Source organism: Sphaerodactylus townsendi, linkage group LG16 (assembly GCF_021028975.2).
Source record: "Sphaerodactylus townsendi isolate TG3544 linkage group LG16, MPM_Stown_v2.3, whole genome shotgun sequence".
NCBI lineage: Eukaryota > Metazoa > Chordata > Lepidosauria > Squamata > Sphaerodactylidae > Sphaerodactylus > Sphaerodactylus townsendi.
In genome coordinates, this window is record NC_059440.1 from 16,672,291 (window position 1) to 16,695,791 (window position 23,501).

General features: G+C 45.6%; 1 protein-coding gene across 2 annotated transcripts; it reads right to left on the minus strand.

The window, feature by feature from the left end:
- Positions 1-3,222: 3,222 nt before the first annotated feature.
- On the minus strand, positions 3,223-23,338 carry LIG3 (DNA ligase 3). 2 transcript variants are annotated; one of them, XM_048518992.1, is made up of 20 exons: positions 23,066-23,338; positions 21,345-21,902; positions 19,612-19,752; positions 18,281-18,478; positions 16,869-17,020; positions 15,747-15,913; positions 14,817-14,894; positions 13,906-14,074; positions 12,934-13,089; positions 12,527-12,658; positions 11,565-11,644; positions 11,359-11,446; positions 10,893-10,970; positions 9,166-9,289; positions 7,982-8,124; positions 7,077-7,151; positions 6,787-6,933; positions 5,530-5,704; positions 4,711-4,805; positions 3,223-4,116 (listed from the first exon to the last, which is right to left on the minus strand). In XM_048518992.1, exons 2-20 carry the CDS (start codon positions 21,880-21,882, stop codon positions 3,880-3,882), a joined length of 2,973 nt encoding a protein of 990 aa, XP_048374949.1. In that variant the 5' UTR covers positions 21,883-21,902; positions 23,066-23,338; the 3' UTR covers positions 3,223-3,879. The 2 variants fall into 2 exon arrangements, with proteins under 2 accessions (XP_048374949.1, XP_048374948.1); XM_048518991.1 differs by having other exon boundaries at positions 23,141-23,337.
- Between the last annotated feature and the right edge of the window lie 163 nt (positions 23,339-23,501).

Consider the following 23,501-nt stretch of genomic DNA (forward strand, 5'->3'; position numbering starts at 1 on the left):
CGTTCTAGGACAGGGGTAGGGAACCTGCGGCTCTCCAGATGTTCAGGAACTACAATTCCCATCAGCCTCTGTCAGCATGGCCAATTGGCCATGCTGGTAGGGGCTGATGGGAATTGTAGTTCCTGAACATCTGGAGAGCCGCAGGTTCCCTACCCCTGTTCTAGGAGAATCCCTTGGTTTGCGGCTGATCTCGCTTGTGCAGTTTGTGTCGGGGTGGATGGGGGGGAATGAAGTCAGGGTGACCCACACGTCTTAACTTTTCCCCAAAGCCTTTGTCGTGATAGTGAAATCCTGTGTTGTAACCCATCTTCTCCCACAGGGCCCTTTGCCACCGGGCTGCGTTTTAGTCTCTGGTGGCTGAGCACCGTTTCTCAGCCCACGATGGGGCAGATTTCTCGATTCTGTCTGCCGGAAGCCAAAGACGGTCCAAGCTTGCTTGCGCTCGTCGAGCTACGAGCCTTCGTTTTGCCTTAAAATGCCACGTTTGGCTTTTGAAACTGCCTTGGTTAAGGGGGGCCAGTCGAGCCAGTTCCCGGAGTTCTGGCGGAAGGTGCACGCAGGTGTTTAGAAACGACTTTGCCAAAGGGGGTGTGTGTGTATTTTGGGGGGGCGCGCAGAGTGACTCCTGGAGGGGGGGATACTTCCGCCCACTCTCCGCTCCTTGCTGCCTCTTCTAATTTTGTGTGCCTTCTAGCAGTCGCCGGGGTAAGCACCCCACTCCTTCAGGAATTCAGAAAACTCTGCTCAAAGACAATGACGTTCGTCTCCGTGCCCAAGAACAAAAGACTGTTTCCCTGCCAATTGCTGTGGACTCGCTGCGTGTAAAAGGATAGCTTGGAAGTAGCTTGGGTGGGGAACTCGGTTATGTTTCTGCCCATCCGCTTCCTTCACAGTTGTGTATTTATTTTCAGAGACTTGTGGCCTTCTTTACTCCCTTCCCCAAAGCCTGCAGAGGCCTTATCAAAACAATTGCTCATTTTTAGTGACAGCAGCTCAGGCTGTTTTGGCTATCTTAGGGTACCCTGCCTCAGGGTAAACAGGCTCAGAGTGAAAGAGGCACCAGTCTGGAGCTGGTCTTAAGTTGCCAAGTCGCTCCCCTGCTGAGATGCTAGAGATAGCCTAAGGAAAAAAAACATGTACAAATGCTGGTTATTTCTGAGGATCTAGCAGCTGTGTTGTGCCTTGGGTGTTTGCCTGCCCTTAGACCTCTTCCATCCTTCACTCGAGATAGCCTTTAAGCGTCACAGTCGCTAGACTTGCTCTTGCGTGTTTCGGTAACCTTTCCAAACCTTTTAACAACTTGTGTAACCAGCAAGACGTTTTGTGGTAGATCGTTATTTTCAGACCAAAGATGATTGTGAAATCGGCTGCCACCATAACTGCTCAAGTACTGGAAAGTTTGGTGCAGAGAGAGTTTCAAGTACAGGAAAGTTTGGTTTTTTTGTTTTACAAAAAAGAACAAGTAACACTTGTTGCTTCTTTGTTGTGGGCTGAAAACTTGAAAATCTAAACCTGGAAACAATACGAGAAGTACCACTGTGACAGATTTTCAAATTCAAGTTTCACAGCTAGACTCGGAAGCCTTGTTGAAGCCTTAATGCCTTGATTCTTAACTGTTCATCTCCTTGGGAACGTTTTTTTTGCAAGTTGAAGCCGATTTCCCTTAATATTAGATACCTAACAGTAGACTTCATCGGAAAAGCTGTAGGCAAGAGACGTGTTCCTATGATGCCCTGCGGAGCATGGACCCCCTCTGCCTCTTAGGTATGTCCACAGATGTTTGGTCAGGTTTCTCACTAACTGCAGCTTGAGATGTGATTGACACCTACTGAGGTATAGGGACCAATGGCTTTGCATCAGGAACTGAAGAAAAGTTATTGGGGCAAATTAACTGGGAGAACAAAATGTGTGTAATATGACCAAATAGAGATCGCTAGATTAATCAAGCGGCCATGCTTTTGAGAGGAACGCTGGGAAATAATTCTGCAGCAGCAGCTGTCTTTGGAAGTCCGTTTATGTTTATCTGGTTACATAGTGGACATATCCCTTCCGCCTTCATAATTTAGTATTCTGGCAAAATAGGTGATCTGAGCCAAAGAGTCTTGTGGGTAGTGACTGAAAGAAAGCTGCTGGAGGAGAAAGCAGGAGTTTTTTTTTTCAATTAACATCTTGTCTGACCAGCTTGAAAGTAAATGTTTTCAGAGAGAAACTGTGTGGGTCGAAAAGGCTACCTCTGTTTAATAGAGCATCGTGCTTTATAATTTTGTAATAAAATTTCAATACAAAAGTTTCTGTCTGTCTTGTTCAGCTCAAGGGAAGTAGGGCAACACAGTATGTATGTTTGATTCCCCAATCCTCCACGTGAGCAGCAGGCTCTAATCTGAAAAATGAGGGTTGATTCCCACCCCTCCACATGAGTGGCAGAGTCTAATCTGGAGGACCAGGTTTGACTTCTCATTTCTCCACATGAAGCCTGCTGGGTGACCTTAGGCCGGTTACAGTTTTTTAAGGACACTCTCAGCCCTATCTGTATAAAAAAGGGTGCCTGACGGGAGGAAAGGTGATGATAGGCTGCTTTCAGACTCCTTACGGTTCAGAAAAATGGGGTACAAAAACCAACTTCTTCTAACAGTGCCTCATTCTACTTTGTAGACTTTCGGAGTGCAGTACTACCTCATGGAATATGTAACACTGTTCTTGTGCGTTGTCAGTTCTAGCACAAAAGCATCCATTTGCAAGAGAGGTCACCCCTTTTTCATGTTTTAAGCAGTGAACTGAAACTACTGGCTGTTTGCTCTCTCAGGGACTGTCTGGGCATCTGCTTTTAAAAAGGTGGTGGTGGTGTTCTGTATGCTACCTGAGCTCTCAAAAGCTCACCTTGGGCTGCACCAGCGCTGCTCCTGGGCCATGTGTGCCAGCTTGCTTCCCCTCCTGTGGCTGGGTTAGTTTCTCAGGGTGAGATACACCACCATGAAGGTGCAATTGTGACATCTACTGCCAGAAAATAGTATTACACCCAGAACTGATGACAGTAAAGTCACTTTTTGAACATTGCAAAACCACTGTAAAAGGGTAGGTACGTGGCCACTCCCAACTTGATAAAGCATTTTATGGGTGACCGAGCCGCAAAGGATTGAGACCGATTTAGCACTACTACTCAAGGTCGCCAGTTTAAGCTTCCTGCCAAAGTCGTTTTGACTTACCCCAAAGAATCCACAAATATTTGCTAGATGTCAGACTAGTCTTCTTTGAAGAATTATACAGAGTTGATAAAGAATGTCAGCATTCAAGGCCAAGTTAAAAATAAAACAACTACCACAGTCCATTCATGCTGATGTGTATAGTCAGTGATTTGTCCTTTGTACTACCTGAAGTAATACTGAGAGTGGGGGCGGGGGCGGGGGGTGTTGGCAGTAAAAACACAACCAGAACACAGTGATAGGCACATTACAGGTTCCCACCCTTTCCCACTCCGGCCACCATAAGCTTTTCAGCCAGGTCTTATTCGGTTTCGTTAAGCACTCTTGATTCCAGTATCACTACGACCGTGGCCGATTCTCCACCAGCATGCTGTAAGCAGGAAGCTCCAGCCTCGAACTCTTGAGTCCTTAAATACAAACTGAGACTTCGCTGTGGCCCTCAAGTGGAGCAGCTCACCGCATCCCCGAATATAAAAATGCGCAGAGAGTTTCAATTCATTTCTACATTGTCATACTATTCCCTAGAAGCACCAAATTGCATTCCTGAAGGTGTTGATTAAAAACAGTTACAGTCCCAGAATCCTTAGAGTTCAAAAGCCGATCCCCATCCGTTGCGAGAGCAGGACAAGCAAGAGGCACTGTGCCCGCTACCGGCCGGCCGGGACTGCTGGCAGAGTCTTCAGCAAGGGGCCACGAGCCTCCTTTTCCGAATGCATGCCCAGATCCAGTCGGGAGAGACATGCTTGGCCTCCAGGTTCTCATCCACATCCCCCATCACGTGCGTGGCTGAGGCAGTGTCAAACTCCTGAACCAGGTCTCCATCGTAGGCTATAAAATAGCGCCTGATTTTACTGAAGTCTTCCACGGAAGGAGGGAGATACAGCTTCACCCCAGTGAATATGTCCAGCAGAGTCTTCTGCATCGGAGGTGGGAGACAAAGAGATGGGTGAGTAAGGAAAGAAAAAGTGCATCTTCCTTTGGAAAGTCCTAAAAGTCAGACCAATCCGCTGCCCTCAAGTTCTGAGATTTTCCTGACTTGATATAAAGGGAATGAAAGCCACTAAATAAACAGCTTGGGAAATGGCTGTAATTCTCTGCCAGTTTATCAGGTGGTGACGGTAGTAAAATAAAACTCTGTTTAAGGACAATGGGTAAGTAAAAACAGGTTTCTTTTGTTTGCTGGTGTCACTGAGTATTAAGAATCAGTCTCCACTGGAATACAGCTACCATTAAAAAAAAAAACCTGGTGATTCTTAAATTATGTGGATACTTAACTTTTTAAAAAGAAAGAGGAGTCTGCCGATTTTTTAGGTCTTCTATTCCAGGATTTCTACTTAGTTCATTAAGAACCAGACGCTCCATCTTAAATCTCAGAAATCTGACAAATAATCGCATTAAGCTTGTCTACGTGTCAGATTCGCTTGAACGCAAAATGGAATCGGGCTTCCACTCTGTTATTCAAGGCACAGAGTTGGGACCATCTGGCACAAGGGATCTAGGCACCCCTTACCTTTCCCTTGTCTTCCCCCAGTTCGGACGCTTTCCTCTTCTCTCCTCGCTTCTCCTCGGCTTTCTTCAGAGGGGACTTGCCGACTGGCTTGCCAGCTGAGAAGAGAAACCCTTTCCATCAAGCGATTTATCAGTGGTCTGAGCTGTTCCATTTCACACACCCTTCCCTCCCAAATCAACCTGAATCTTATATGGAATTGAAAAATCTTTAGATTTTCATGGGCATAGTGGATGATAGCAGAGTGGATAGAAGACAAAGTCTATCGTATAAAATAATGGTAAGAGCTGTAGGTGCAGTTATAGCATTGGGTTGGAAGGATAAGAAAATATGGACAATACAGAAATGGTTAGAATATATCTGGGAACAAGTACAGTTAGAAATTTTTGAAATAATGTCAAGGAATCAATTATGGCAAGACAGACAGAATGAAATGATGAAGATGTGGACTTTGTATATGGAATGGATAAGAGAAATTGGAGTTAAAGAAGACAGATGGGAGAAGAGGCTGGAAAGAATGGAACAAAGAACTGAAGAAACCAACTCCTTGCCCGGGTTGGGGGGGTGGGGGGGGGAGGGGAAAATGGTATGGTTTGAATGCAAACTGACATATATGTTTGTAATGGAAAAGTTTGACTATACAAATTAAAAATATATTTAAAAAAGAGAAATCTTTAGATTGCTTTGCTCAGACAGCAGGTTGGCCCTTAAAACATTCTGCAAAATTCGGTGCAGAACATTCTCCAGCTCTAGACTCAAACACAGGATGGTCTCCTGAAGGGAGCTTCTAGAGCTCTTCCTGCCCACAAGACCGATCCTGACCTTCTGGCTTCTTGGCCTTCGCGGGTGACTTGCTGGAGGGCTGCTTGGCAGCCTTTTGAGGAGTGGAGGATCGGCTCAGCCCCTCGTTCTCTCCGCTGCTGCCAGCTGTGGAGTTGTCTTCCTCAGTGGCGACGACGGTGAAGTCTGACTTTTCCTTGGACAGCTGATACAGCTCCTGGAACCAAAGAGTAGAGGCACCTCGTTAGAAGGGCCCAGCAGAAAGGGACACTTCAGAGATGATCTTTCAGCAACCCTGCCTCTGTGATGCAAAGAATAACTGCTCTTCGCTGGATCCCCTCTGACTGTGGCTGGTCTATTCCAGCTGTACAGAAAGGGCTGCTGCCAGGGCAAGAAGAAGGAGAGGAGGAGTTTGGATTTCTACCTGCTTTCCTCAATCATAAGGAGTCTCAAAGCAGCTTACAAACTCCTTCCCTTCCTCTCCTGCTCTCTCTCTCTCCTGTGTTCAGGAAGTTATGAAACTCCCTCCCCTTTCGAGATCGACCAGAGCCTGAGCCCAGCTGCCACTGTGGAAGTCCTTTCACGCTTCTCCTGTTCGGGTTGCCCAAAGAGAACTTTAGGTACCCTGGCTGGAGAAAGATTGACAAGGCAATAGGAGAATCGTAAGTCAAAGGTGTAGGCGATACACCAGGACTTGTACTGTGTTGAGAATGTCGTGGCTAATTTAAGTTCTAAAAAGGAACCAGGTAGCCAGCTGCCTCCTATTGGGATTAAGAAGAGTTTGGATTTATATCCTCCCTTTCTCTCCTCTAAGTAGACTCAAAGGGGCTCGCAATCTCCTCCCCCCTCCCCCAAGAAATATCCTGGGAGGTGGGTGGGGCTGAGAGAGCTCCGAACAACTGTGACTAGCCCAAGGTCACTCAGCTGGCATGTGTCTGAGTGCACAAGCTAATCTAGTTCCCCAGATAAGCCTCCACAGCTCAAGTGGCAGAGCAGGGAATCAAACCCTGTTCTCCAGATTAGAGTGTACCTGATCTTAAACACTACACCACACTGGCTCTCAGAAGAAAAGCGGCAGATACTCGGGGTGAGGTGGAGACGAACAGGGTAGGGCTGTTGCCTTCTTGTCCGGCTTTCAGAAGGCACCTGTGATTCTTATGAACTTAACCAGCAGACTACTGGTGCAAGGTTCACATCCGTTCCAAGCCAGATTCTTTTTTGGAATGCTAGGGCACCCAGTCAACCAGAACGATGAGTGGCCTTCAGGAAGTTTTTTTTGGTTTTTTCAAGGTGACTTGCCCTGAGTTGTGGGAGGTTGGTGGCCGTTGTCCAATCTTTGTCATCACGGATGCGTGTGCAGCGGGGGAAGCGGATGGAGATCCCGTCGGCAGTGTGAGCTTCTGCTTTGGAGAACTCAGCCCCAGTAATTTCCCACACAGCTGCTTTCTAAGATAAGAAACGTACGTTATCAGTGCCACTTATTCTTGGCTTAACCTAGCTCAAAGGCCATTGTTGTGAGAATAAAACCACATATAAGTCACCCCGAGCTACCTGAAGAATGGGAAGGATTAAAAACACAGGTAACTTACCTTTGGATCAGGAACAATGAAATCTGGATAATAATTCTTATTAATCTTCAGCCAACTTGGAATTTTACTGGGATCCTGTGAAGCAGAACACACATTGGCGTGGGAAATACTAACAACCACCACAACACAATCCATTCTTTCTGCCCACCTGCAATGTGGCCTAAAACCTTTATAAATGATCCAAGTCAAAGTCTGGCTGGAGACATCTGTGATCTGGCATCGTTTCATTCCCAAGCCTTTCTTCAGGATTAGCAGCAGCTCCTGGAGACTTGGCTATGATTCAAACTGAACAACCTTCCCAGATAAGACTGTGCAACCAGCAAGACCATATGCAGCTGTAGACTAAAGGGTTTAGAGTGTGCTCAAACACCCCAACTGCTCTGCCAGCAAAGGTCTGGAATGACTGTGGCCAAACAGAATCCCGCTGCCTGCTCTTCAAGGCACTAATAAGGCTGCAGCTGCAGCCAGCCAGATGTCTCTGGGAAGCCCGCAGGAGGAAAGCAGCACTCATTCCTTGTGGCTGCTTCCCCACCTGGCTTGCTGCTGCCCACCCAATCCTAGTGTGAACTCTTGGCTTTCCAAACAGCCACAGAGGGAAGGAAGGAAGGCAGCATTCAGTGTAAGGCAGTATCCTGTGACCACATCCCTGTTCGATGTGGTCACAGGATGCTGCCTTACACTGAAGAAGACCACAGGTCCACCTGGCTCAGAAACATGCACAAGGGTGGGAAGTGGTTCTCCAGGGCCCCAGGCAGAGAAAGGTTCCCCCTACCTTAACACCTGTTGCTGTAAAACCCTTATCTGGAAGAGCTGGGGTCAAATTTGACCACTAGCCACGGCACCTGCTCTGCAAGGGGGACACCAGAGATTTGTGTTGACTGGAGTGATGGAATACATTCCCCCACCTTGCTGATCTTCACCATGTCTAGTTCCTTTTGCAGTCGGGCAAGAGTGGCGTCGTCGTGGCCCCCAGCACATTTTGTCACTGTGCACCACTTCTGGCTGTCAGGATCGTAGCAGCCCATGAGGAAAATGGACATCATGCCACCTGGGACAGAAGAGGAAGAAATGGTTTTGTGCCTTTTGAGTACTTCAACCGATCAGATCTTTTTAAACTTATCGAGTCTCTCCAAAGACAGCAAACCCTTGCTCTGTTCCTACGCTTTGAGTCTATGCCGGAAATCTGGCACCATCCGATAAGACATTAAGACACATTTTGGACACAAGGAGAGCTTTCAAATATATGTAGCCCTGTGAATGTGAAGCCCTGCTATCATAGACACTTGGTAACAAATCCAAAAGCAGCAGCTGGGTGTTGTACTAGATTTTTTAAATGGCATCCTTTCTCCAAGGAAGTCAGAGGGGAGTTCCTGCCCTTCTCCCCTCCAATCACGGGTTATACCAGTAGAGACTAACTGGTCCGGCTGGTTTCGTGGCAGCAGGTTTTGTGGGATTTTGTTGATATATATGCAAGTCTCAGCTCTTCAGTCAGGAAAGAGTTAAAGATGCTGTTTGTGTGTTAACAGATAGCTATATGGCTAATAGGGGGTTCAGCAGCTAGTTTCCTGTATTAATGAGGTGGTCTACGAACTGCCATAGAATAATTAATATATTGCTATAAACGATGTGCAGCAAGTCACGTAAACCTCCGAGGAAGCTGCGAAGTAACTTCCCCTCTTTGTTCTAGTCAGTTACTGCAGAAGCAAACACAATCAGCTTAGAGAGGATTGTTTGTTTGTTGTTTTTTTACCAATGTATCCTTTCCTATTTATTTTTCTTAGTAAGCTTTGTTATAAGCTAACTAGCAGCCTCTGTAATTATTGACTCTGCTAAACTATATTTTTACCCAACAAGTTTGAACCAAGTCATTCCATTCCTGATCTCTCAGTTACGCCACCAAACGTGCTGGCTTTCTTTTAGTGTTCCTTTCGTTAGGGCCAGCCAAAAGACTGTGGAGCAACAAGAAAGCGTCAGAGTTCTTTAGGCTGGACACATGAGGATCATGCCCTGAAACAGAACCTCAGAGAAAAAGGTCCTTCTGGGATGGCTCCCCCCACCCCCCCGCCCCTTCAGATGCTGTAATACTGACCTTTGCTGCCTTGCCCATAGAAGGCACCCAGGACCACCAAATCTGCTGTGTCAGCCATTGCTCCCTCGTTCAAGTAATCCTTTTTCACTTTTAGCCAGTGACGCTTTCCAGGCTCATAGGTACTCTAGACGGAACATGTGAAAAGCAGGTGGAAAGGAAGATAAATCAAAAGGGGGAATTTGCCCTAAGATCCCACTTGTCTTATTGACAGTTGCTCAGCTGTATTTAACAAGAGCAAAGAGAGAAAGAAGAAGAAGAGTTGGATTTATATCCCTCCTTTCTCTCCTGTAGGAGACTCAAAGGGGCTTATAAACTCCTTTCCCTTCCCTTCCCCCCCCCAAAAAAAACACCCTGTGAGGTGGGTGGGGCTGAGAGAGATACAAAGAACTGTGACTAGCCCAAGGTCACCCAGCTGGCATGTGTTGGAGTGCACAGGCTAATCTGAATTCCCCAGATAAGCCTCCACAGCTCAGGCGGCAGAGCTGGGAATCAAACCCAGTTCCTCCAGATTAGAATGCACCTGCTCTTAACCACGACGCCACTGCTGTTTTCTTCTTATTGCAAAACTATGTTGGCAAGTTTATTGGTCATGCCTATCATGATCTCTGAATCTACAGGGTTAAAGAGGCCAGGCTGCTTTTCTCCCAATTAGCCAAGCCAGAATTTTTTTTAAAAGCATCTTTAGGCTTCTGAGGCAGCTTGCACAGAAGTAAAACACATTTAAGCAATAATTAAAAGTCATCAATAACTGAACAGCTGGCAGCAGAAAAATAAAATGCACCTTAATCTACGAGAAGCCCGATAACGATCCCTACTCCCACAAGCACCTTGGCAATAACAAAAACTGAATAAGTAAAGTTTTTTTGAATGGTACTTAGAACAGGTTTGACTCAGTTCGAGGCAAGCAGGTGTGGGGGAGAGGAAGAAGAGTTTGGATTTATACCCTGCTTTTCTTGGCCATTAAGAGACTCAAAGCTGCTTACAAATTTGTGATGGAATAGTACTGTAAAACTAGCAAAGTCACATATGACTGTGAAAAGCATCTTTGCCTTGTGATCTCCTGGAGGGAGGGCAGGAAACTATGCAGAGGTGCTAGGATGAAACTTCAAAGGCCTAAGTTACCTCGTGGCCTGAACAGAGTTTTCCTGAGAAGGGGAAAACAAAGGTTTTGGAATTCCATCTTGAGACGTGGTCAGAGAAACATCTCTGGGCCATGGGCTCCCGGAACAGGGACAAAGAACCAAAAGGGATGTAACTACCTAAGCAATCCCTTAACCGCAATCATGTTTTATTTCTTTGATTTCTGTTTTTCAATAAAAATCGTTGAGACCTCAGCTGGTTGGAGTTATTGGAGAAAAGAACCCAGGTTTTAATCAAACAAGCGTGGCTCTCCCAGGCTTGCTTTCGTGATAAAATTCCTTCCCTTCTTCTCCCCACAACAGACACCTTGTGAAGTAGATGGGGCTGAGAATGTTCTGAAAATCACACCACTATGACTAATCACTACACCACTACAAGGTACCCAAGCTGAGGCCCCACCAGAGAAACAGCCCTGAAGGTGGATGCGTTACATAAAGCGTTATCGCCTGCAGACTGGGGTCTTGCAAAATTACACAATGGTAAATAAAGCATTCCGGAGAGTGGGGGAGGTTCTGCAGTGGTATGCAGCAGATATGGGGTGTGTGTGTCGTGCTGTTAATGTGGTCTTCACAGAAAGATCCACTTGCCTTCACATCCTTCAGAACTAATCCCTCCAGCCCCTCACGGATGACTCGATTGATCATATCAGCCAGGTCTGAAGCTTTCTGAAAGAAATCAAAGTTGGCTTTGAAAGAAGAATGAAGAGACACAAATCTGGGAGTTGCGGAGGACGGGGCCCTGACCAAAGGAGCAAGAGGCAGCAGAGCAAAAACAAGTAAGATTTGCAAGTGGATTTACTGGCATTTTCGTCGCCTTCTGTGCAATCTCACTCGAGGAACAACAGAAGAACAACTCAAGGTAAGCGCAATGTTGTTTTCTCTCAAGCAGGGCTCTGCCAAAAGGTCACTTTTGCAGCCACTCAGATAACCCGCCAGAAACTGCAGTCACACTCTAACTTGCAAGAGGCACGACTTTCCATCTGGACACTGCCTGCACGCTTTCAAACTTCTCTGTGCCTCCGTCGCCAAGTTGCCATCTGAAACAGGACCTTACCGTGACGTGCTTCATCTCCGAGAAGAGGATCCGGTTGGGGATTTCCACCATGTTGTCGTGGAGAAACTTGCGACGTTCCCGAAGGGGCCTGAGGAAGACTAGCAAGTGTGAGCGCATTACCCCGGCGGGACGTGCCACTGATTGGTTCAGGAGCATTTTTACAGACACCCCTCTCCCACCGATACCCTGAAGCATCGCACACCTACCTGTCCATCAGGCTGACATCATTGAAGTAGATGCAGTCAAAGACAAACAGACAGACGTTGGCATCTTGGAAGGCAGCTTTCTGCAGGAACAAGATGGGATTGGAGTCAGCAGCCACTGATAGTGCACTGGAACCACAGGGCTGCCTGGAGTTGGGGTTGGAACCCATCACCCATGGAAAGCCACAGGCTTTCTAGGGAAGCATATGTGGCTCCAGGTCTTGATCTACTTCTTCACAATATGATTCTTCTTGCGTTGAAACCCAGTCACTCTAAGGCTCATTCCGCACATGCAGAATAATGCACTTTCAAACTGCTTTCAGTGCTCTTTGAAGCTGTGCGGAATAGCAAAATCCACTTGCAAACAGTTGTTAAAGTGGTTTGAAAATGCATTATTTTGTGTGTGCGGAAGGGGCCTAAGTCAGTTGTGACTTGACAGCAAAACACCCACATTTTAGGTTCTTAAAGCTGTAAAGTCTAAGCAGGTTTGATAAGTATCACTGACAATTTTTAAAAACTGACACCTTCCCCTTTCCCCTGCTTATGCCTTTGAACTTTTTGGAGAATATACCATCTCTAGCAAGGCAGCTAAGGGACATGGTCTGAAAAGGGTACTTTGAAGCCCAGTGAACCACAGACAAGACTTTGAGTCTAGCACCCACTCCTAAAGATGGGGAACCCAAAGCAGGGCCCTGACAGACTTTTAAGGCAGGCTTATACAGAAGCAGGTGCAACCTTACTGTAATGGGCATTAGGAAGTTCACAGTAGCACTCTGCATTCTATTTAAAAAGCAAACTGAGGCTCAAGAAAAATCTCCAAGCAGTGGTGCAAGGTGATCAGATCCACGGGCCCCTATTAAAACCCTGGCAGGTGTGTTTCATTGAAACCTACTCTGTTGCACACTTGACCCAACCAAATCAATTGAGAGGGAAGAGAGGAAAAGATTATTCTGATGCACCTATACCTTGTGCACTCCAAGAGTCCCAAAAGGCAGGGGCTTCCCTGTTTTGTTGTCAATCAGAAGGACTTCTGAATCCAGAATCATGCTGTGTCCCCCTGGGAAAGCCTTCGGAATGAAGTCCTTGAAGTGGGCCACCTGGTTTAAGTAAACAAGTAGTATCCTAATGAATCCACGATGCTATGAGTTTCTGCTGCATTTATATAGTCCTTGGAGCATTTAAAGTACATCACACAGATTTTTCTTGTACTTCATATAAGAAAATGTAAAATAGCTCAGTATCATATTGCTGTGGGGGCGGTGGAGGAGATGGTACTGGGCCACAGAGAATAATTTGTTTTAACTCTGCCTGGTGGGGTAAACTTTAACACGGCTGGGAGGGAGCGGCTGCCAACCCTGTTCCAAAACAATACCTTGTGAGGAAGGACTGGTTTCAGGCTGCGGCTGAAATAGCTGAAGATCTCTCCCTTCTTGTGTACTTGGACGCGCTCTCCGTCGTATTTAATCTCCGAATACATCCCGTTGGGACACTTCTTCATAGCATACTCAATGGACTTGCAGGCTTCAGCCTTACAGAATAAGGGAGAAAAATAGTAACCACTTTATGATGCAATACTCTACCAGTCAGATATCAGCAATTATGCAGAGACTGACTGACACCCATCAAAGTTTGTACTGTCTTATCCTGTTTGGTAGTGACCTCTGGGCTCTCTAACATGTCTATTCCTACTTCCATAAATGCTGTTCTATACTGCAAACGGTCCTGTATTGCTGATGGGTAAAGTCTCACAACATACTGGAATTGAAAAAGACCAGTGAAGAACTCCTTCATTGCAATAGTAACAAAATATAGGCATTTGTAGTGCATATACAATAGACAACCATTCACCGTGCGTATAAGAACAAAGTTACATAGGTCAGAAAACAGGTAAGATAGAAGCAGGTCTTGCTAACAGAAGAAAACCAATTACACCAATGTCAATACCTTGGATAATTATATCTAAAGATTACAATACATAGTTGTGTAAATATACAATGTAGGCAAGAAGAAGAAAAGTCTGCCTTCGGGAGAGGTCAGCAGAAAGCAAGGCAAACCCATTTTGCCCTTTCTGTGCGTTCCCAGGTGCATGCCATAGCTATGCTTTGTGTTACCCTATCTTCTTGACTTAAGATGAGACGTGGTATTCAGTTCACTCCAATGTTCATAACACAACAGTTAGATAAGCTGATTGTCATCTCCGTCTGACAAGTTCACATGTCCACTACACTTGCTGTTGTGGATTTCCACAGCCATACTGCCCAGAAAACCCACAACAGCTGAACTACTATCAGTTTCAATGATGCGTACTTAGCTCATTCATTCGATCGGCCAAGGAGTCCCTTACCAGCATGGGCTGAACAGGGGTCATCAGCGTGGCCTGCACACTGAGGGTCTTCTTCAAGCCTGGCACCTTTAGGGACTCTTGCTGGTTCTTCAGCACCCTCTCTATCACATCTTGGAGGTTGCGTGATGCTTTGAATGCCTCGTAAGCATTTGGGTCTAAAGCATCCAGACTTCAAGAAAAGAATGGGTGCCATTTATTTGCATAGAAAATAAAAGGGGGGAGGTAATACAGTACAGATTTAAGAGAAATAACAAAAACCTGTGTTAAGGCTTAATATTTATTAGACTGCTACAGTCCATGTGCATAAGTACTTCTGCTTCCATCAGCATAAGTATGGCCCCTTCCGCACATGCAAAATAATGCATTTTCAAACCACTTTCACAACTGTTTGCAAGTGGATTTTGCTATTTTGCACAGCTTCAAAGAGCACTGAAAGCAGTTTGAAAGTGCATTATTTTGCATGTGCGGAATGAGCCTATGATATTTTACATAACCAAACTTGTTTGCATCAGCATAAAATGATATTATACAGAATCAAACAGATATTTAATCTATCTGTACAGGGCAAAGAACAGCATGACCTTTCTGACGATGGCCCCCAATTAGTTATCTCCCCAAGGAAAGCCACAATAGCACAAAGCTATTTCTGCCTGCTATTAAAGAAAGGATGCAAATGGGCTTTAAAACCTTTCGAGAAGGTTTTAAAACCCATTTATGTGCTCTCAGCACAGTACAGGACTTTCGCCGGTGACTAGTTTGTGGCATTCCACCCCAAACCCCCAAGGTCTTTGTAATCTGTTTTAAAAGGGACATGTTTTCTTCTGTAAAAATCAAGCCCACATATACCTCTGTTGCTCACATTCTCAGTTCCCCCCAACTCCAGCATGCTTTTTTGGTAAGGCTGTACTCACACATGCTTGGCGCCAGCGTTCATTTTCAAGTCATGCTTGATCAACCTGATGATGCACTTCAAATCATTGGCCGTGCACCTGGAAGACAAGGAGCACGGCTCAGTCCGCAAATCTTTGAACGGCGCCTTCCCATGCAAAGAAATTCAGCCATGAATGAGGAGACTGTCAAAGTCTGGAAGAGGCATGGAAACTAATACAGCTAGGCCAGGGGTAGGGAACCTGCGGCTCTCCAGATGTTCAGGAACTACAATTCCCATCAGCCCCTACCAGCATGGCCAATTGGCCATGCTGACAGAGGCTGATGGGAATTGTAGTTCCTGAACATCTGGAGAGCCGCAGGTTCCCTACCCCTGAGCTAGGCAAACGATAGGGAGTTATTCCTTTGAAATCCATATACAGTGCTGCCCTCCCCTGGTTACATGATGGTTAGATTTTTAAAAATGCTTTATTATCTGGAGACTTCTAGCTTTCAGAAAGATTTATCAGACTGTGCTAAAACACTAAGCCAGGGGTAGGGAACCTGCGGCTCTCCAGATGTTCAGGAACTACAATTCCCATCAGCCCCTACCAGCATGGCCAATTGGCCATGCTGACAGAGGCTGATGGGAATTGTAGTTCCTGAACATCTGGAGAGCCGCAGGTTCCCTACCCCTGCACTAAGCTAATAGGCATAGGGAGTTTTGTCCTATAAACCCCAAGTGGGGAAGAGTCCTAGTTGTCTTAGCATGTCAGCTGGCCAATGGAGATTCAACCATTAGCATCAGCTAGGGGGAAGAAACCCCCCCCCCACAATATGCTACAGCAAAGAAGACTCATTTTTCAGAAGGTGACTCATCTGCACCCACAGTAAGTACCCCCCCAATACTGATCTTAACAAACAATCAGTTTAGATCCTCTTAAATTGGTACATGCAACAGAATCTCTCCCTACTTGCTTGCAATCTCCTGCAGCAAGCTCTGCTGTTCATCCTCTTTGGAAAGTTTGGAGAGCTGGGTCAGGAACTCATCCACCTCTTGGATCGTCAGAAGGCTTTTGGAAGCAGGAGGGCAGGACTTGCTCAGCTCGAAAAAGATCCGCACCGTTTCAGAAACGTCACCCTGTTTAAGGGGGAAAAATTAAGGAAGGCAGAAAGACACCAGAAAGAGCAATCATTTTCTTTGGCCTCCACTCTGCAGCAAAAAGGGAAAGAGAAACTTAAAAATTTGTTATTTGCTATACAGGCTCACTGAGACACAACACTGATGAGCAAACCAACACTGCAGGGAGTTGATGATAACAGCACTTTTTATTTGGGGCAAGGGGACACCTTACTTTTATGAGTAGGACAGAAGTCAGAGCTAGAAGGTGGTTGTGAAGCAATGTGAAAGGAGATTAATAAAAAGAAACAAGGAAGACTTAAGTGTCTGCCCCAATGAACATACAGTTTTCACTTTGATAGCACGGAGAGGAAACCGCCACATAGTGGAAGCAAAGATAATATGGAAAGAACAAGATTACATAAGGAATATTTAGGTTCCAGTATAATGCACACTTAGTACTTGGCATCTATGTAACTCTTTCTAATGTTCAAAGCACTTTATGGGTTCTGTCTTGTCATCCTTGTATCATCCCCATAAACAGGTCAGCATTACTGATCCCCATACTGTGGATGAGAGGCACAGGCTGACAGCACAAAGGTAGTTCCCAGCATCTGCCTCTGTTCAATGATGGAGAGCTGACGGCAGTCAGGATAAAATGTTATGCTAGATGATCCATTTCAATAAAAAGGAGACTTTTGCATCTTCCTTTGTTTTATGTGGCCAAATGGGATTCAGCCCTCAAAAGGAAGTAAGCCACTGCACCCTGCATGAACGGAAGCTTCCAAACAAATCACCAAGGGTAAGTTTTGTGAAGTCTGTGGCTGAGCTAGAATAAAATGGAGCTTGAGGCCAGTGTGAGAGTATGCTAAATGGACCATACTTTTCAAGTAAATCGCTGTAGAAAGGAACCACATTCCAGAGTACAAGTAACTTGAATACTACCAGCCCACGATCTAATTTCTGCTTCACTAACCTGTTCCAGGTCACGGGTCATGACTTCTTGGTTGCAGCTGAAGATCCTGCTGAAGAGTTTCACGATCTGCTTGTCATTCAAGTTGTAAACACTCTTAATGACCCCGGGCAAAAGCAGCTTCACCGTCAGATAGAGGTCCCCGTGGAAACCATCTGCAAGAGGCACAGAGGCGTGGCAGGAGATGAGCAATTGGAGATCACTGTTGACTCTGTATGCTTATTCTGTATTTGCATACAGATCTTAGGTTCAAAGCAACATAGGAACCTCAAACCCATAATGTTTCAGGAGATCTGCCCTTGGAATTAAAATGTAGGAAATAGGAATGACTTTTTAAAAATCCTCCTCTGTCAAATTGCTGTTTAGACCTCGGAAATTCAGTATCACCAGAAATACGTACAGGAGCAGAGCTCTTAATTTCAGAAACCAGGATTCTTCTAGAGCTGTTTTCTCTAAATAAGCTCACAAAAAAGTACAGCTAAAAAACCCCTTAAGCTACTGGCTTGTATGCCATTTTTTTAAGGGGGGGGGGCACATAAAAGACTAGCTTTGAAGGGATTCTACTTCATTTATTCTACTCATTGTGCTCTTGGGCAAGACAGAAAAAAATAGAAATCCCTTCAAAACCAGCCCCCAAACTATAAATAATACATTTTTCTCAGATCTACCTTTGAAGATACTTCTCTATTTTTATTTTGACAAGGGTGCTGTTTCCTTCTTACATTTTACGTGGAAAGGCAACAAAAATATTTTTCTTCTGTTGTAGTTGTACCTTTAAAAATAAATGTACACATCTGCAAAGAAGTAAATGTTTGTCTCAAACTAAACTCTAAAGTGTCAGCTTTTTCTTTCTTTTTTTTGCAACAAGAAAACAGGCATAGAACCACCGCAAAACGGTGGGGCAAAGGAAATTTTGTTATCCCCACTAAACATTCGAAGGAGATGTGAACCAGAAAGCCAAGTTCAGATGGGGATGTAGCTGTCAGAAGGTAGAACTCCAATGTTCTCATGAGACAAGAAGAGCTTTGTTATTAAAACACATACAGAGCTGATGTTTGAAAAAGTAAGAATGCTAGGAGATAGCCAAGACTTTACTATTTCAAAGACATTACTGCACTTGGTTGGATCATGTCTTTTTCCAAGTTGCATTTTGGTACTTAATTTAAAGCATAACAGCGCATGGCTTTTCCTTATACAGCTCCATGGTTTGCATCACAATTACACAAAAGAAAGTCTATGTGCCAATGCAATTAATAACATCATGCATTTATCGGGTGCCTTGTAGTACTAAAACATCAGCTACAGTAGATGGAAGAGGCACTATCCCAAATGCGCAGAGCAAGAAAGGGAAAACTTTTAACGCAATGTTGTATAAAATTAATGAAAAACAATTAAAAAGTAGGATACAGTCATACCTCCCCCGGTTCCCTTCTGCAGAAAGTCCTGGATGATCTGGGTTTTCACATTGTAGCTGGGCTTGTCAGCAACCATCGCGCAAAGTTTCCTGAATTCCCGCAACAAACAGTCCTTGTGCTTTGGGTCACACTTCTCTGCAGACAAGGTGAACTTGGGGGAACAGCTAGGTGCAGCTTCCTCAGAACTCCCTGGCTTAGCTGTACAGAGACCAAGCAGATGACATCACAGACGGGTATAGCCCATGCATCACTCCCTCCAGAATGTAAATACAAATGTAAATGGAATGAAAACCCCTCCCGCAATACAATGCAGTCAACCACACTTGCATAGCAAGTTCCACCAAAACACTTACTGATTGGTTCCCCACCTGGGGACATGGGCGATATATACCCCACTAAATATTCACTGGACACTAAGAGGACACACTCCTCTCTGAAGATACACCTCTCTGTGATACACCTCTGAAGATGCCAGCCACAGATGCAGGCGAAAAATTAGGAACAAGATCCATCAGACCACGGCCACACAGCCCGGAAAGCCCACAATTACTCCCTCCAGAATTTATGCTTCTCCATAAAAAATATAAAGGCAGAAACTTCTATCAGTCAAGGTAGACTTTTTTTCTGAATGAAAAATTGACTCCCAAACACAAGAATTTAAGGTATCTAGGAATAAAGATTATTCATGCTCCAAGGAACCCACTCCCCGCACAGGTCTCCCTCCGGACTTTCAGATTAGCCTAGAACAGTAAACTCATGCAGAGATGTAGTAAACTCCTTTCAGTAGGCAACCTGAACTCTCAAGAGCTTAGTTTAATACACAGTATGTATTTCTCATGCCACACAAGTATGCCTTGCTGTACTGTTAACAATTACAACGTTAAGGACATACAGAACTTTCTGTTAAGTTGCTTTTGAGGACTTTTTGAAGTGAAAATGCCAGGAATTAAGGCTGGAGACTTGTGTGTGCAAAGCACATATTCTGCTCTTAGCCACGGCACCTCCATGTCGGCTGCATGGCTCCTCATTAGCAAGGGCAGATAAATAGGCCTAGGACTTGAGAAAGACATCATTTTTCAAAAGACTTCAAATTTTTTTAAGTGCCCACTGAGGAAGAAAGGGAAGGAAACCACCTGCCAAAAATTACCATAAGAGGTCTGCGAGGAGCATTTACCATCCATTTGGTTTGCATTACTAAAATGATGACACTACCCACAGTTTGCTGAATCTGTAGCAGACACATACACATTAGAATGGATCCCATTATGACTTTGAACCAAAGCCTCAGTGCATGAAGAGCAAATGAAGAATGCCCCCATCCTATTTCACACCTGTGAAGCCTGAGAATTTCTTCGGTGAGGGATCAGTGGGAGCTGCCAGCACCTTTTTGGGAGAGGTGAGTTGTCCAGTGGGTGAAAGCTTTGCTTGAACAGTTTTTTTCTTGGGTGTATTTGCAACTTTGGAAGTAAGCTCTGCAAACAAGACAGGAAGTCAGGTATTAAACAACTCAAAGATTCCACATGCATCTACCAGCCTGCTGTGTTATGTTCAAAATCTGGTACACAGTTTGGTGTTCAGAGGGTTTTTGATTAACCAAAAGGTGAGGTTCCCCATACACGGACTTAGCCTTCAGTTCTGTTGAGAAAAAACTGAAAACATCTCAAGTTATACGCCTCTGCTTTTCTTTTCCAGTGTCCCAAATATTCTCAAGTCAAATATTCACAGTGAGAAAAGAAAAAGAAAAAATGGCCAATTTTCATAGTCTATGCCATTTGCACAAATTGCAGATAGTTGTCTGCAGAAAATGAAGAATCCCATCTAAACTGCTATAGGATAACAGCTAATAGCTTGCCCCTTTTTCCATCTGCAATACACGAGCTATAATACGTCAGTACTTCTTCCTGGAGACAGTCTGAGATTCTGGTTCAAGTCGCTGCTCAGTCACAAAGCCCACCGGGAGACTTTGGACTGATCGCTATTTCCCCAGCAAGTCTACCTATTACTGTTGATGGGTGGAGAAATTTTAACACATGATGCTCCAGCTCCTTGCAGGAAGTGCAGGCCTTAAATGAGAAATGCATAACATTACTGTCTACTTTACAGGACTAACACAAACTCTCAAAGGACTCTGAATGCCTAAGCCATGCTCTGTCACCAACACAAGAGTTTTAAATTTCATATACGCGCCATTTAGATTTGAATTCTTGGTGTGACTTCAGTCCCCGCTTGTATTTCCCAAATCTGTGAATATCTATGTTTGTACCATTTCTTGTTTCTTTCACTGAATCTTTCTCGTTAAAGGTAAAGGTAAGTCTCCTGTGCAAACACCGGTTATCATTACTGACCCATCAGGTGATGTCACATCCCAATGTTTCCTAGACTGAGGGTCTGCAACCTATGGTTCTCCAGATGTTCATGGACTACAATTCCCATCAGCCCTTGCCTGTATAACCAATGTTCATGTTGGGAGGGACTGATGGGAACTGCAGTCCATGAACATCTGGAGAGCCATAGGTTGCAGACCCCTGTCCTAGACAGACTATGTTTACAGAGTGGTGGTGCCATTGCCTTCCCCAGTCATCTACAGTTTACCCCCAGCAAGCTGGGTACGCATTTCACCAACCTCAATACGATGGAAAGTTGAGTGAACTTTGCTCATTAGATGAACCCCAATTCTTAAAATTATTTGGACAGCAAATGCATATAGAAGATGAAGAAGAGTTTGGATTTATACCCCCCCCTTTCTCTCCTGTAAGGAGACTCAAAGGGGCTTACAATCTCCTTTCCCTTCCCCCCACAACAAACATCCTGTGAGGTGGATTGGGGCTGAGAGAGCTGCAAAGAACTGTGACTAGCACAAGGTCACCCAGCTGGCATGTGCTGGAATGTACAACCTAATCTGGTTCCCCAGATAAGCCTCCACAGCTCAAGTGGCAGAGCAGGGAATCAAACCCGGTTCTCCAGATTAGTGTCCAACACATGCATCGGGAACCCCCAGCAACAAAAAAGGTGACACGAAACAGTCTACACTGACACCAGATGAAGAGGACAAAAAAAAGATCACCTGAGATCTGCTGGTTGATCAGCTCCTTCTCTCCATCTTGCAGCTCCTCCCAGCCCTCCAAGTCTGTCAGGTCCTCAATCTTCTTGGTCGTAGCCCGAGCCTTCTCTAGCTTCTCGAAGATGCACTTGACATGGTACCACTCCTTCATGTCCCCACCAGACTCGGTGAACGGGTTGGGCACTACCTTCCCAATGCGCACCATCCCCTTCAGGATCTTCTCTTTGCATTTCTTGCAGCCTGCTGTGCCTCGCTTGGCATAGTCCACACAGTACCTCTGCTCTGCCATCTCAGAGTCAGCGGTCAGGGCCCTGAAGCTGCAAACGTACCACGGTGCCGGGGAAGCAAAATCTTGTGCCACCGGCTGATATTTGGGGCCAGTCAAGAGTAAAGAGTGATCTCTCCGCAACAAATAACTGCAAAATGTCTTTTGGATGCCGAAACACGGTTGAGAGGCTTGTATGGGCAGTAAGACCCACTTCTCACTCCTCTTTAAGATCCTGGCTGTGTGCAAAAGAAAGTCTTTGAAAAAGAAAGGCATCCAGGTTTCTCAGAGCAATACTATGGAAAGAAGCAAAAAAAGAGAAATGCATTATTATTATAAACCGTGAAAAGAGATTAGAAGAAGAAGAGTTTGTATTCATACCCTACTTTTCTCTCCCATAAGGAGACTCAAGGTGACTTACAAGCTCCTTTCCCTTCCTCTCCTCACAACAGACACCTTGTGAGGTAGGTGGGGCTGAGAGAGTTCTGAAGAACTGTGGCTAGCCCAAGGTCACCCAGCAGGAATGCAGGAGTGCGGAAACACATCTGGTTTTCACAAGATAAGCCTCCGCCACTCAGGTGAAGGAGTGGGGAATCAAACCTGATTCTCCAGATTAGAATCTACCTGCTCTGAACCACTACACCACGCTGGCTCTTAGAGATCTTTTTAGCTAACAACTTCTTAATTTTTATCCAAATATTATAACATTTACACCCCAATTCTGAAAAAAGGAGACATGAAAGAACGCAGCAACTATCAGACCATTGTATCAATTTCTCATTTGATTGAAGCGATACACAAAAAAAGAGGCCCCAAGGGCTGTTATTATCCATGGATAAGAGTCTGCCATTCATGTGGGGCTTGGGGAATCAAACCCAGTCCTCCAGATTATAGTCCACCTGCTCTTAACCACAGCACCACCAAATCAACCCTGAAGTTAAAATGACCAAATCGAGGGTATCATACAAGAGAAGACAATGAGTAAAAAAGATGTTGGGGGAAAAAATAATGTCAGGAAAAGTTGAGGGCAGCAGGAAAAGACCAAGACCCAACATGAGATGGACTGACTCGAAAAAGGACGACATGGTCTTCAGTTTGCAAACTTGAGCAAATGACAGGGCATTTTGGAAGGCATTAGGGTTGCCATGTCCCCTCTCCTCCCCCCCACTCTTACCCCTCCCCTCCCCACTCTTACCCTTCCCCCTAAAATCTGAAGCAGGAAAAGTCATGGCGCTTTAAGGCAAGAAGATTTAAAGGGCGATTCTGCCAAGCCTCCCATGGCTTTCCCCTGGAGCAGGGGTCTGCAACCTGTGGCTCTCCAGATGTTAATGGACTACAAATCCCATCAGCCCCTGCCAGCACGGCCAATTGGCCATGCTGCCAGGGGCGGATGGGATTTGTAGTCCATTAACATCTGGAGAGCCACAGGTTGCAGACCCCTGCTTGGAGCATCCCTTACCGCAGCCTCAGGCCTTGGCCAGGTGGGGGAACCGGTCCCAGAAGAGGCTGGCGTTTGTCTCCCCGCGCCCCTCACCCTGGACTCGAGCGCCCCTCAGCAAACCGGACGGCCAGGCCGGCGAAACGTTCTCGGCTTCCTTCCCTTCAGAGCCGTCCCCCCTCTTCGTTGCCTTAACTCGGGCCCTTTAAATCCGGTTCTCCAGGCGACAGCGCATGCGCAATAGAGGCGAGCGTTCCCACCGGCGTGGCGCCACAGCGCTCGGTTCATCCCACCCGTGGTCCCGCCCACTTCCTTCTCTCCAGCCCTTCATTAACTTCTCTACGACTCGGGCCGCCGCGAGTCCTTTACATCCGGGCATCTCGCGGGCAGCTGGGCGATAGCGCATGCGTATTAGCGGCGAGCGTTCCATGGGCCATGATGTCACAACGGTGGGTTC